Below are 12,965 nucleotides of genomic sequence, written 5' to 3' on the forward strand. Positions count from 1 at the left end.
CTCAGTCCAATTCAGCTATGAAGAAAATCCTGTCTAAAAAAAGTAATCACATGCTAGATCCCCCCAAGTTCAATTTCCAATCATTTTAACATGGAGACACGGAGAGTTTTGTTTTCCTGGAGGGGGAGGGGGGGAATAGTACGAAAGATGTGTGGCTTGTTAGGCCCTGATCCTGCAAGCTCTGAATACTTAGCTATGGGGAACAGTGGAAGCTGTTTTTCAGTAAAAAGCTGAGTCTCTGCATCAGTTTCTGCTGGGATGCATCCTAATTTTCCAAGAAAAATCTGCCACACTTTTGCTACCATGCTGTGAAATGCAAAAGTAAAACCTAGATACTAAATATCTGAACTAATTTCCCTTTATACCTTGGTAACATTTGTGTTTTTTCCTCAATCATCTGAAGATATACCTGTGCACACTGTAGCGTAGTGCAGAAGTGGTACGTTACTAACAAGTATATTATTCTAACTGAAAAAGAGCATGTGGTCATGTGAATACTCCAAGTACTAGAGCACAACCAGCAAAGGTCATGTTTATAGCTCTGGCAAGCACGTGTCATTTCCAAACTTGTGACTTTTCACTTTGTCCTCAAACACACCATTAAAATTACTTTCTTCATTTTTAAAGAAACTAAGATTTTTATATCATCATTTCAATCCACACTTCAAAACCTAGCCTACACGTAGCACTGATTTTCCAAATGCCTTTGTATGTTCCCTTTAACAGTTGTTCATCCCGCAAATGTATGTCATGGAACCAAACTGCCCTGTTCCCTCCTTGCCTTATTCCCTGCACGTTCAAATACCAACTGACCTCTGCGTCTGCTTCTCTGGAACGTCCCCCTGACCTCATTCACTGACATTTCATCCTCACTGGCATCTCTTCCTTCCTTCCTTCTCTTTTTCCTCACCACTTTCCTCTACTAACTAATTGCCAACATTTTCTAATTGATGTTCTTATATTTTAATACTTTCGTCTTGGAAATAGTCAAATCCTGGTTAATAACCACAACTCAAAGAGGGATCAATACTGTTGCATGGGCGGCTGTAACAGTCCTGCGTGTCCTGGCCTTTTTCTTCTGCTTCCCTCAGTCTACCTCCCTTGTTCAAACACTTGCATAAAACTTACTTCCTCCTCCCAGAGGCCTCGAGTTCAATACGGACCCTTTACCTATGGGACAAAGAAGGATTTTACTGGATTTACCGACTAACCTAAACGCTACAAACACCTGAAAACACTGAAAGAAATTTCCCTGTCCCACTAAACACCTTACCCACTAAATTTTACCGTTCACCTCTTTTTCTGCTGATACATGAATAATAGATACATGAAAAAATGTATCTATTATCTATTTAAAACAGAAAAATGTTCCTTGGCTATTCCTTAAAAATTACTCATTCTTTTCTTCTTAAATTTAGCACTATTGATTAACCCTGTATAGATCTCCACTGGGATAAATTTGATCCCAAATCATTAAGAAATGAAAAAGTTCTCTCTGTTGCTGAAAAGAGATTCTTAAAATAATGAGTTACATGTATAACCAAAGGCAATCAAGTTACTATGGCTTCATGCGCTACTGCTTATCACCTGTGTGACGACCATAACCAGTCCTCACTCGTGACCGTGAAGGAAGGCTTAGCTTAAAGCCAGCCTGTGCTAAAGCATTTTTGGCAGTGAGGGAAGGCTATGAGTGAACACCAAGCAGGTTACAGCGACTCAGCTGCACAGCAGTAACTCTTTAAGCCACAGAAATAGGATTACCTCAGACCTTGCTAGTAAGGTTGCCTAAAAGTTGGTGTGTGATCACTACTTAGCGTAGCACAAGCAGTGGTAGACCCACACCTCACACCCTCTGCGACCCCAGTTAGTAAACTATCTACTTCCAACTCTCAGACTCCAACAGAGCAGGATCACACCCTACCCTAGAACAAAAGTCCTTGTATACCGCACCTATCTCAAAGCAGGCAAAAGTAAATATGGCACTGAATCAGTGATAATGGGAGAACAGACAAGCACCGAGAGAGAAACATAAGGCTTTCCCTGCAAGGGAGCAGCTTTTCTCATCACTGCCTGACGGCGCGGACTCTGCAGAGGCTTCGTACGCTATGTGGGCCTTTCCCCTGGGTCGCATCAACAAAACCTCCTCTTGCCATTTGAAAGCCAGCTGCTGAGGGGAGGGCTGAAGGCCAAGGGAGCTGCTTCCAAACAGAGGTGACTTTGCAAGCTTTCTCCCACCCTCCACTCTCCCACTGAGCGACCAAACAGGACCCTCGGGATTCTCTGAAAAAGTAACAGAGAGAGGAAAAAAAACGAGTGGAGGCCGGAGGGGCCTTATGGAGCTGGCAGCCAGTGACGGTGACAGAATTCAAAGGACCTACAGGGAAGTGGTTTCAAAAACGGTGGAGAGAGCCAGGCTCTGAGCCCGAGGAACTGCCCGGTGCCGGTGGCAGCGAGCACCAGGTGGCTCCTCCCCGGCATGCCTGGAGCGGCAGGGAGGTGCGACACAGTGCCCCACGCCCGCTTGCTGCCCATGACAGCAGGATGGACTCCGGGTGCTCCACTTCACCGCTAGCCAGGACCTTCCAGGGAGGAGACAAACCCCCCAGGCTAATAAAGCACCAGGACTACAGCCAAGTATGACTTTCGTTCTGTACCAACTATCCCAGGAAACAGATTTCAACTTTCCCAACAGGTAGTGTCAGCATTTAAATTAACAGTAACTTATATCAATAAAATGATAAATGACTTCTATGCATTTTGCTGCTTTTGAATGCACTTAGGTAAAATAAATATCAAATTATTTTAATACAACCAGAGATAAAGATAGGCAGGGAAGAAATCACAAGTAAACATACCACATCTTTAACTGTGTCTTTTCTGCTGTCAGGTAAAAGTCTAGAAGCGACGGTCCAAATTACGGTGTTCTGTACATTATAAGATTAACCAGTTTAATCAATGATTCCCATTTGTTTCTAATTACATTCTTCATAACATAGTATCCATACACATTCCTGTTGATATTTTATTTTGAAAGTTATGACAGTAACAAGAAAGAGTGATAATACAGCTTTTTGTGGACCCAGAATTACACTTGCAAATTGACCTGCGGGTTTCTTTCATCTCAGCAATTATCAAAAAAAAATCTTTTTTTACCTTCCTACCCCTATCTGAGCACCCAGGATTGCGGACACTTCAACAATATTCTTGAATATATTTTTAAGTCTCATATAAAGGTCATATTTTTCCCAGATGATATAATCAGGTTATCTTTAGGAAACATTAAAGATACATGAAAAACTTAGAAATGTCAAGTACTAACTTTCCACAACCATTAGGGCATTTCTCCCTCCCTCTCTCTTGTTGTCACGGCTGCATACAACTGGTGAAAGTATCGCACAGCTCCGCAGCTGCGGTGGCTAAGAGTGACACCACGCAAGCGGCTCCGGCCAGAGATGCCTTCCTGCAAACTACATGCCGAGAGGGGAGCGCATGAAGGGAGGGCAGTTTCTAACCACGCTGGTAAACGTCTTCTTCCTCACACCCAGGATCGGTCCTAGACAGTCAGAGAGTTCAGAAGGAATAAGGCCGTGACTAACTCACAGTACCCATCACCACAGTCTAACCTGGGCGGCATCAGAGCCATCAGCACCGATCTGATTTGCACCAGTGGAGCTAAACTCAGAAGATCAGAATGAGGCTCGTTATCTCTGCAAATTCATGCACAGGGAGTTGCATGCTGCACAGCTTTTCCTACTCTGAGTCACTCCAACTCCTGCTCTAGGCTGTTCAGTAGCAAACTGTCAATAAAACTCATTAATGATGTGCTTTATATAGAAATAGTGCATTTAACAGAGAGGCTACAACAAATGAAGAGCGCAGCAAGGGGTGAATTACGTGGTTAATGGAATACAGGATGTGTGTCAGTAAAGAAGTGGTAAAGGTGGGTGGGAGTCTTAATATTACGTAGATCTCCTTTAAGTTTGGTATATATATGAACCTAATTCCCCTTTTGATTTCAGTACAGTTATATCTAGCACTCCTCTGTGTTTCTACGGATATATAAATTCTCTGATGAATAATTGATAACCAACTTTCTTTTACATAAGCCATTACTGGAGAGCCAGCAAATATTACAGACATGTTGTTTGTCTTCTGAATCATGTTTGGCTAGCGTTCATAACTCCTTGATTGGTGGTAGCTATATAAAAAAAAATAATATATACCTTTGCAGAACCAGTGGCAGGAACAGCACAAAAAGGATATTCTTTGACACAGATTCTTATTTTTTTTGTCCTATGTAAACACACATCTGCAGCCGTTGGCAACATTATAACAGAGGATGGCTTCTGTACTGCCTGTCCAAGTTCTACACCTTGTGAAATATTCTAGCATCATGACACGACATTTAATTACAGCTAACAACTGCCCTCCTAAGCAGGCAGCTGTCATTTGCGTCCATTCAAGACTGTTGTTTTACCTGATGGTTACAGGTAATTTTAACTTCTCAAACCAAATTAAGAGAATCTGGGAAGCAACCCCTAGAAGAAAGTGAAAACAAGCAAGGGATATGTCACAAACTTGGGGGGAATTGTAATACATAACAGCAACAAAGAAGCAAGAAGCTGTAAAACTGTCAATCCCACAGGAGAGTTCAGGTAGAAAGGAGAGGAGCCCAGAAATAGGGGGAGGTGGGCAGGAGAAAACAGCTGTAACACTTCTCAACACATTCTCTTTCTGCGCCTGGGGGAAAAACCCAAACACAGCAGGAGACCAAAATCGTAACCTGAACCTGACCTCCCTCACACTGGTTGTATCATAAAACCACTGGGCTGAACTTTGGTCATTGCATCACCCACCAGCAACTACACCGCGATTTTTTTTTCTTTATGTGCACTCAAGATGGTAGACGCTAGCTAAGAATATGGCCTTTCAGAAGAAAAAACATGTCAGTTTAATTGTCAGCTGGCTGCACAGCTTGCTTTTCTTTTGAGTTTTTGGGGTTTTTTTTAATATTACTGCACTGAAAAATGTGGGTGTGATACAGCATTTAACTGGAACGTTAAGTGCCAGGGACATATTTTCATCTGTATCTGTTAGAAATGGAAATCAATACAGTAGTTGATAGCATTGAGGATCATAAGGTGATCAGTTATGCAAAACCTTATCACCAACGTAACACGGCACTGGGAATGTTCACATAAAGATGTTCTTAAAATCTTAATAAACATCCTTGTACACAGGACGTGTGATTCATGGTTTACAGAGTGATAAGCACTAAAAGGGTCAAGTAACTTGCCTAATATCACTCAGTGTCAAGACCAGGCTGAGATCAGAACTCAGGATCCTGGTTTTCCATGCCGATTCTTACAACTGCATGCTACTCCAAGTGCACAATGTCCTACCAATACCAAGCATTTCTGTTTCCACAAAACGGCTTATTTTTGTGCTGCATAGAAAAAGAACCAGTGTGTTCAAAAGTGAGCATTCTAGCAATCACGTGCAAGCATAAAATGTAATTGCTGAGGCAGGACACAAATGGATAGCCTAAGCCAATAGAGAGATAATTTATCATTATCACTGATAACTGCCAAAAATTCCAGTCCATACCTCCACAATTAAAGTGACTGTCCCTGCAGAAGGGGACTGAATAGAAGAGCACACTGAACATGGAGACTTCCAAACCCCTTGGCTTCTGACAAAATGCCAGTTGCCAATCAAGGCAGCAGCGGTGAGACTGTCGGTGTCCTCAGCAGTCCACTCCAATACAGAAAGGCTCACAGGCCATTAAAGACTCTGCCTCTCAATTCAAAATGTCTGCCCCCTCATCCTAAGCATCCTGCCAGGCAGACCTGTTCCTGCCAGGTATAGAAATGCTCACCTGATCTTCACCCCATGCTCCCAACACTGGCACTGGAGAGAGAAATGACTTAAAACATCAGGGTGTGAACACGAAACAGCTGAAGATTGCAATGCTTTGTAGCTTCAGGTGGAACTCGACAGCAGCAACTCGAATGAACATCCTCCTCTATGAAGAGGAAGCAATAATGCCATGACCTAAACTTGCATTCTGTGCACCAAATTTATTTATAGAGGGAGGGAAGTAGGTTTGGGAAGAGAGATTCAAGTCACCCATCTTTCTTTACAGTATTGGTGTTTCATCCTCTACTGGGCCATCACATGCCCACAAGATCTGTATTTCTGATTCATGTACAGTATTTCTGATTCATGTATAATATGAAAGAATACTATAAGGCCACATATATCTTACGTCAGTTTAATGCATCTCTTAAGACTTGAGTTTGCCTTTAATCAAGAAAACACATTGGTTTACCTTGTTTTTAAATGAAATTTTTTAACTTGGTGGGCTGCAGCCACTGGAATCCTGTTTGATTGAGTATTATCATTCAGCTGTTTTTCAGAATCCTAACCAGCTGGGCCTAGACCTACCATGGTACTTAGGTGCTGAACACCCACTTAAATAATTGAACTCAAGGTGGTATGAGCCTGTATACTTTTGTGATCAGAGCCTAACTTTGTTTAACAAATCCCAGCACTAACAGGTTAATTTCTGACTTCAAAACGACAATATTTTCTAGGCATGATCTGCTATGCACAGTCATGCATATTAGAAAGAAGGTAATGGGATCGTTGCCATAGACATATAAATTAAATAAAACGTTGCGTGTAATGCCCTGGCAGAGTAAGTGCTGTACCCTTTTTGTACATCAGCCTGAAACAACCACACACAGGCTCCACCAGGCTGGAACTGAGCCCAAAGATTATCCATCCTTTCTATCACACGTGGATTCTCCAAGGATCAGCGTCTGGAACTCCATGTGCTCGTTCGATGTTCATCTGTGGTTAAAGATAATGAATTCAGATACAATCACACTCAAAAGTGACGATAAGGAGACACATCAAGGAGAGCGCGTGCCATACAGCAAGACCTCGATTCAATACTCCAATGGGAGCGGCAGTGTCAGAAAGTAAGCTGAAATCTGATAAATTTGCCAAAATGGCTTAGCTGTAACAAGCGATTAGTGAGCAAAAATAAACTGTTCATGTAGTCCGTTATACATCCATGACACTGTACTTGCGCTACCGTGCTCAGTTGTACATGGCCAAACTACAAGCCAAGTAAAAAGTTCCTCCTGCACCTCCTCCTCACCCTCCCACAGCTATACGGGAGAAAACGCGCGGCACGGGAACCTTGTTTATGACTGTGGCTTCCCCGTCCCCGGCAGGCAGGGCACTGTGCAGACCCCCGGGCGGGCGAGACCGCCCGCCCGCCGGGACCGTGGCCGTGCCTGTGCCCGGGTCCCCGCAACCGGCGGGCGACGCCCCGCCACGGCGGGCCGGGGCTGCGGAGGGCGCTTCCCGCGGCAGCGGCCCTCTCCCGCACGCCTCGCCTCGCCTCGCCCCCCGCGGCGCTAAGATGGCGGCCGCTGGCGGTGCCGCCGCACACCTCCGGGAGCCGGCCGGCCCCGCCGCCCCTCGCACACCGCCCCGCGGGGCGCAGCCCCCGCCAGCCACTCACCTCCGCCGGCCCTGCTAGGAGCCGTAGTCCTCCTCCCTCCGCCGCCGCCGCCCCCCGGCTCCGCGTCGCACGGGCCACCCCGCCGCCCCCGGCTCCGCGCCCCCGCGAGACCCTGGGGAGCGGCGGGGGTTGCGAGGCGCCGGCGGCGGGCAGGACTACGAGCCCCGTGGTGCACGGCGGCGCGGGCGCGCCTGCGCGGCGGGGGCAGGGGGAGGAGGCGGAAGCGGCGACGGGACCGCCTGCCGCGGCCGGGCCGGGCGCCGCCATGCCCCGGGACAACATGGCCTCCCTGATCCAGCGGGTGGCGCGGCAGGCGCGGATCACCTTCCGCAGCCCAGCGGGGCCGGCCTTCGGGGAGAACCTGCACCGGCTGCAGCAGCTGCTGGACGAGGTGCGCGCCGAGGACTTGCACTTGGCGCCGCGGGGGCCTTCGGCGGCGGCGGCGGCGGCGGGCGGGGGGTTCCCGTGGGCCGGCGTGGTGCCGCCCGTCAGCTACATGCACATCTGCGAGACGGAGAGCTTCAGCATGGGCGTGTTCCTGCTGCGAAGCGGCGCCTGCATCCCGCTGCACGACCACCCGGGCATGAACGGCATGCTGAAGGTGCTCTACGGCACGCTGCGCATCGCCTGCATGGACACGCTGCCCCCCGCCGCCGCTGCCCCGCCGCCCGCCGCCGCCGCCGGGCCCTGCCACCGCGCCCTGTTCCGCTCCCGCCAGCACTACACGCCGGCCTCCCCGCCCTGCCTGCTCTCGCCGCACACTGACAACCTCCACCAGATCGACGCCGTGGACGGGCCCGCCGCCTTCCTCGACATCCTGGCGCCGCCCTACGACCCCCAGCACGGCCGGGACTGCCACTACTACCGCTTGCTGGAGGGGCCGCCGGCGGGCGCCGAGCCGCCCGGGCTGCCGCGGGAGGTGTGGCTGATGGAGACTCCGCAGGCCGCCGACTTCTGGTGCGGGGGCGAGCCCTACCCCGGGCCCCGCGTCTGCCTCTGAGGCGGCGGCGGCGGCGGCCCGGGCCCGGCCGGCCTTCTCCCCGGCCCCGCGCCGCCGGGCCCGCCTCACGGACCGGCCTGCCGGAGCCGCGCCAGCCCCGGCCCCGGCGGGCAGCACCGCCGGAACCACGGCTGCGCTTTGCCTGGTGCCCCGTGCCCCGTGCCCGGCCGGCGGGACCGCGGGTGCTGGCTGGGGCTCCTCGGGAGCGCGACGAGTCAAAGACTTACTCTTTCCACAGTCCTGCCTGGCTTTATGAGTCGGGGGCAATACGGCGCCAGAGCGCGTTTATTTCCTTTGGGCTGATGTGGAGGAGTAGCACGGTTAAACTTCTGCTCGACTGAATGGTTGGGGGAAAATAATCCAGCATCCTGTGTAAATAGTTAGGGCCGCACATCAGTGAGGGGGGATCGGGCTCCGGCAGGGAGAGTAAATGCAATAAGAATTGTCGCGGAGTGCCCCGACTTCCCCCGGAGGGGTTCCCACCGCCAGAGCAGGCCGGCGCCGGTGGGCCGGCGGAGTGTGCCCACCCAGCCTGGGCAGGGGGCTGGTCTGGCTGTAGCCTTTGGGGACTCCATCTCCAGAACGAGTCTCAACAAGAGCTGTACCCTGCTAGCAAAAAACAAACCCAGAACAACTCCTGAGCCAGGACATGCTCCTTCAGTAAACGCCAGTGATCCCCAGGGCCGGGGTTGAGGGAATCCCTGCTCCGAAGGGACACTGTCAGGTTCAGAATTACTTTTTAACAGTTCTTTAAAGCGTTGCGTATAAGATCTTGCTGTTGCAACTGAAAATTACAGAGTACGTCTATGCATATTTCCTTCAGCTAGGAGAAGGAGACTAGTCAGCTGCTAATTAACCTCGCTTGGAACCTCTCACGCAGCACTGGCGGAGGGTAGCGGAAACTGTGGGCATCTTAAGAGAAAAACCAACTATCCACTGTTGTGTCGTGGAAGCTATTCTAGAAACATGACGTATTTGCAAACCCTACGTATACAGCAGCGCGCATACCCTAGGTACAGATAAGATTTGACCTGATGTCTTCTCTTTAAAGTGTGGTCTGTGTTTTTATATGGACAAGTGAACGCTTTGGGCTTTTGAAGCCTTGCGGTTTCCCTCTTTATACTATTTATAAAGACTACTTTTTCATAAGGCTTTTAAATAAACATAGCATAGAAGAGACACCATGAATTTTACCTTGCTATGATGGAAGCAGGCTGGAGATGCAGTTTGTCCACGGCAGGGGATGCGATCTTTCTAACAAGGGAGAAACTTTTTCTATAGGTGAAATACTCCGTCTGTACTGCAGGGACTGGTCTCGTGCCCGTTCATCCTAACGCACACTTTGTACCACAAACCCAGGCCGGGGCAGCCTTGGCCCTCTTGGCCACGACGTGGGAATGTGAATAAGACGACACAACTTGCCACCAACCTCCTAAGTGATGTACCAACCTGCTCCAGAAGTCATTCCACGACTGGCTTTAATTTTTCTTTGTGTATTTATAAAAGCAGACTTGTTTTTCCTGTACAGTGGCTTGTATGTGTGGATTTCTAAATGATTCTGATACGGCATTGCTTTTTTTTTTTTTTTTTTTTTGGCGGGCGAAAGAGTGAATGTAAAATACAGTCAGCATTATGCATGCACAGATTAATTCTTTTGCAAGGAAAAATTGGTGGAAATTATTTCAGGCAATTTCCATTTATTCTTACAGCACTTTAAAGTGTCTGATATTTCTGCAGCTGGCTTACCTGTTTTTCCTGGAATTCCCCTGCAGCTTAGCGTTAGTTAATGTGCAACAATTCTCTATCGAATGTAGTCATTAACTATAACGCAATGCCTCCCTGCGTTACAGCCTGTTTCTAACTCTCTCCGATGCTAATGAAGACCATCATCCTTTTTCAGAAGTCTGCAAAGAAGACGGCGTCGTGCATGCAAACAGCTGTACTGGAAAAACAAACTGCGACAGAGAGCATGTTTTCTCTCATCTGCTTTATCCTCCCCTTAGGTCTTTCTGCTTGGTTTTTAGGTTTTTTTCTCCGCGTGTAAAACCTAGTCGAGATGTTTAATGGGATAGGACTTTAATGCATCTTTCCGTAGAGGACAGCATGGTCCCTTACACGGCGGAGTGCTGTTAACAACCGTGGCAAAACCTTTTTCTTTTTTTTTTTTTTTTTTAATAAAGGTGTTAGCATCAAAGTATTAAAGCCAGGAAAAATAGCAAAGAAAACCTGAGATGCATTAAAGAAAAGCCTCTTTGTGTAACTTCTTGCTTACTCAGTAATTGAGACTTACTTCGTATGTTCTGGATATCTGTAAGCAGAAGGTTTAAGTCTGTAATGCCGTTCCTTCTCTCTGCAGTCTGGTTATTGTGTTTTCACAACAGCAAAATTACTGTTATTGCTGAATTATAGAATAAATACAGAATATCTTGCCACTGACCAGTCATTACTTTCCTTCACAAGTACGACAGTCTTGATCCAAGTATGGTACAGAGCGCAAGTTTCTTTTGCCTAACGGTCCGAATGGTGCGACTGGCCTTTCTTTGAAAGGCGATGCTTAACACTGGGTTCTCAGCCCAAATCTTCCACCGGCACCCTGCAGACAAATCCAGGCATGTGCAGTATTACCACTTTTGAAGCTGGCTGTTACTGTAAGGCAAAGGCATGGGTTTAAGACCGCTGATACTATTATACAATGTAGGGTTCTCTTGTAGCTGTATGCTAGTCATCGGCAGTTTCCTTAATTCACCTCATTTACAGTTTCTGTGTTGTTTATCTTGTTTTGCTTTTGACAGGGGTTTTAATCTTGTAGCATGGCTGCAGACAGTAGTTTGGAGAGTGCGAGTGGAGCCTCAGATGGTGCGCCGGGATAGCCGAGGTCCCAATTTTGCTCACGACGCTCTGGCTGCGACCGAGCTGTGGTTTATCCGAGGCCGTGGCAGCGGCTCCGGGAGCCCAGCAGGCTGAGAGCACTGGATCCCTGTCCACCTCCCCATACCCGCAGCCCACCGATGCCGACCAAGGAGGCCACAGCTCCCGTGGGGTTGCGCTCCCGTGTGACATCCCTCCGGCAGCAGGCTGTGGTTTCTCTTGGGGGCCAGGAGCACACAGGGTCAGGTGGCGAAGCTGCAACCCGCCAAGAGATGCAGCAGGGGAAGCGAAGGCTTACTGTGCTGCTAAGGTGGACGACGGGGTGGAGAGTGTGGTGGCTCTGGAGCTGGTGTTGTTCTGTGGCTTCTCCATCCCGCACAGACTGGTCTGTGCCCAGCTTTGGAAGCCTGCTTCATGTCCGATTCAAAACCAGGCACATGGCTGCAGCTACCACTGACTGCCTTTCCCAAGCAAAGAGCAGCTGCCCCAAAAGCCAGCGCCAGTTCCAGGAGACAGGGAGCAGGGCGTTTCAGACAGAAAAGGCAGGTGCCACCGGGGCTTTGCGCAGTGGGACCTGGCACCGGCGCAAGCAGAGGCTGGGAGCAGCTGGGCAAGGGCTTTGCCCCCGCTCCCCGTGGTGCTGGGCTGTGGCGTTAGCGGTGAGGTCCATCCTGCATGGCTCACCTGCGTGGTGCGGGCCATACCGGGGATCTCCGCGGTAGCGGGGCGAGCCCGCGAGGCCGGTATGGCCCTGCACCGACGGCAGGACCCGAGGGTGGGCCCTGGCGGGGCCAGGCCGGGATAACATCTCAAAAAACAATAATCAAAATAGGTTAGGAAAAAAAAAAAAAAGCGCGATGTTGCGGCCAGATGGGTTCAGCAGAAAAAGCCCGGCTGCGCCGCGGGGGTGAGCGCCGCCGCCCCCGGGCCCCCGCGGAGCCCCCCGAGAGCGGGCGCGGCGCCGCCCGCGCAGCCCCGCGCCGCCGGGAGCCGCTTTCCCCGAGCGGCGGCCGTCGGGGCGGCGGAACTCACTTTTCCGGAGCCCACTCGGGGAGGTTGCCTGGGGCGGATCGTAACCGCGGAACAAAACAGAAAGTGAGTCAAAATAACCCACCCCGCTCCCCGGTTAATATTATCCCGTCTCTCGTCTCCGAGGGAAATCCCCGCGCCCGAGAGCGAGTGTTTGTACGCCGGGGCCGCTGGTTTTCCGCGCCGAGGCGGCGCCGTGCGCCCAGCGGCGCCCGGGCAGGGCTGCCCCGCAGCCCCCCGCCGCCGGGGTCCGGCGCGGCCCGGGGACGGGCGGGAGGCACCCCCTCCCCCGGGCCGGGCCAGGGAACCCCCGGAAATAAAGGTGTCAATTTAGCATAATTAAGAGATTTATTTGTCGTCTTTTATAAACGTTGTAAGCACCGACCCTATTGTCGAAAAGTTTATTTACAGAGCGGCCAGAAAGAAACCCTCTCTCCTTCCAGCTCCTGTTAGTGGTTGTGCATTATTCGTGTTATCTGCGGCGCGCCGGGCCCCGGCGGACAACGGGCGTCGGTTCCAGCCACAGTATTT

General features: G+C 50.0%; 2 protein-coding genes across 8 annotated transcripts in view; one reads left to right on the forward strand and one right to left on the reverse strand.

Moving 5' to 3' along the window:
* The window catches only part of RTKN2 (rhotekin 2), a 219,915-nt gene extending 212,259 nt beyond the window's left edge, over positions 1-7,656 (reverse strand). For 5 of the 7 annotated variants that reach the window (XM_076339334.1, XM_076339335.1, XM_076339336.1 and 2 more), the window contains exons 1-2: positions 7,538-7,656; positions 6,714-6,855 (exon numbers count right to left, since the gene is read on the reverse strand). The gene's annotated coding sequence lies outside the window, so the exon portion shown is untranslated. The remainder of the gene's footprint in view (positions 1-6,713; positions 6,856-7,537) is intronic. The other 2 variants (XM_076339340.1, XM_076339333.1) reach the window with 1 other exon arrangement.
* Positions 7,657-7,802: 146 nt separating this feature from the next.
* On the forward strand, positions 7,803-8,557 carry ADO (2-aminoethanethiol dioxygenase). The gene has a single exon (XM_076338155.1). It carries the CDS (start codon positions 7,803-7,805, stop codon positions 8,535-8,537), a length of 735 nt encoding a protein of 244 aa, XP_076194270.1. The 3' UTR covers positions 8,538-8,557.
* The last annotated feature ends 4,408 nt before the right edge of the window (positions 8,558-12,965 follow it).

Source organism: Aptenodytes patagonicus, chromosome 5, assembly GCF_965638725.1.
Source record: "Aptenodytes patagonicus chromosome 5, bAptPat1.pri.cur, whole genome shotgun sequence".
NCBI lineage: Eukaryota > Metazoa > Chordata > Aves > Sphenisciformes > Spheniscidae > Aptenodytes > Aptenodytes patagonicus.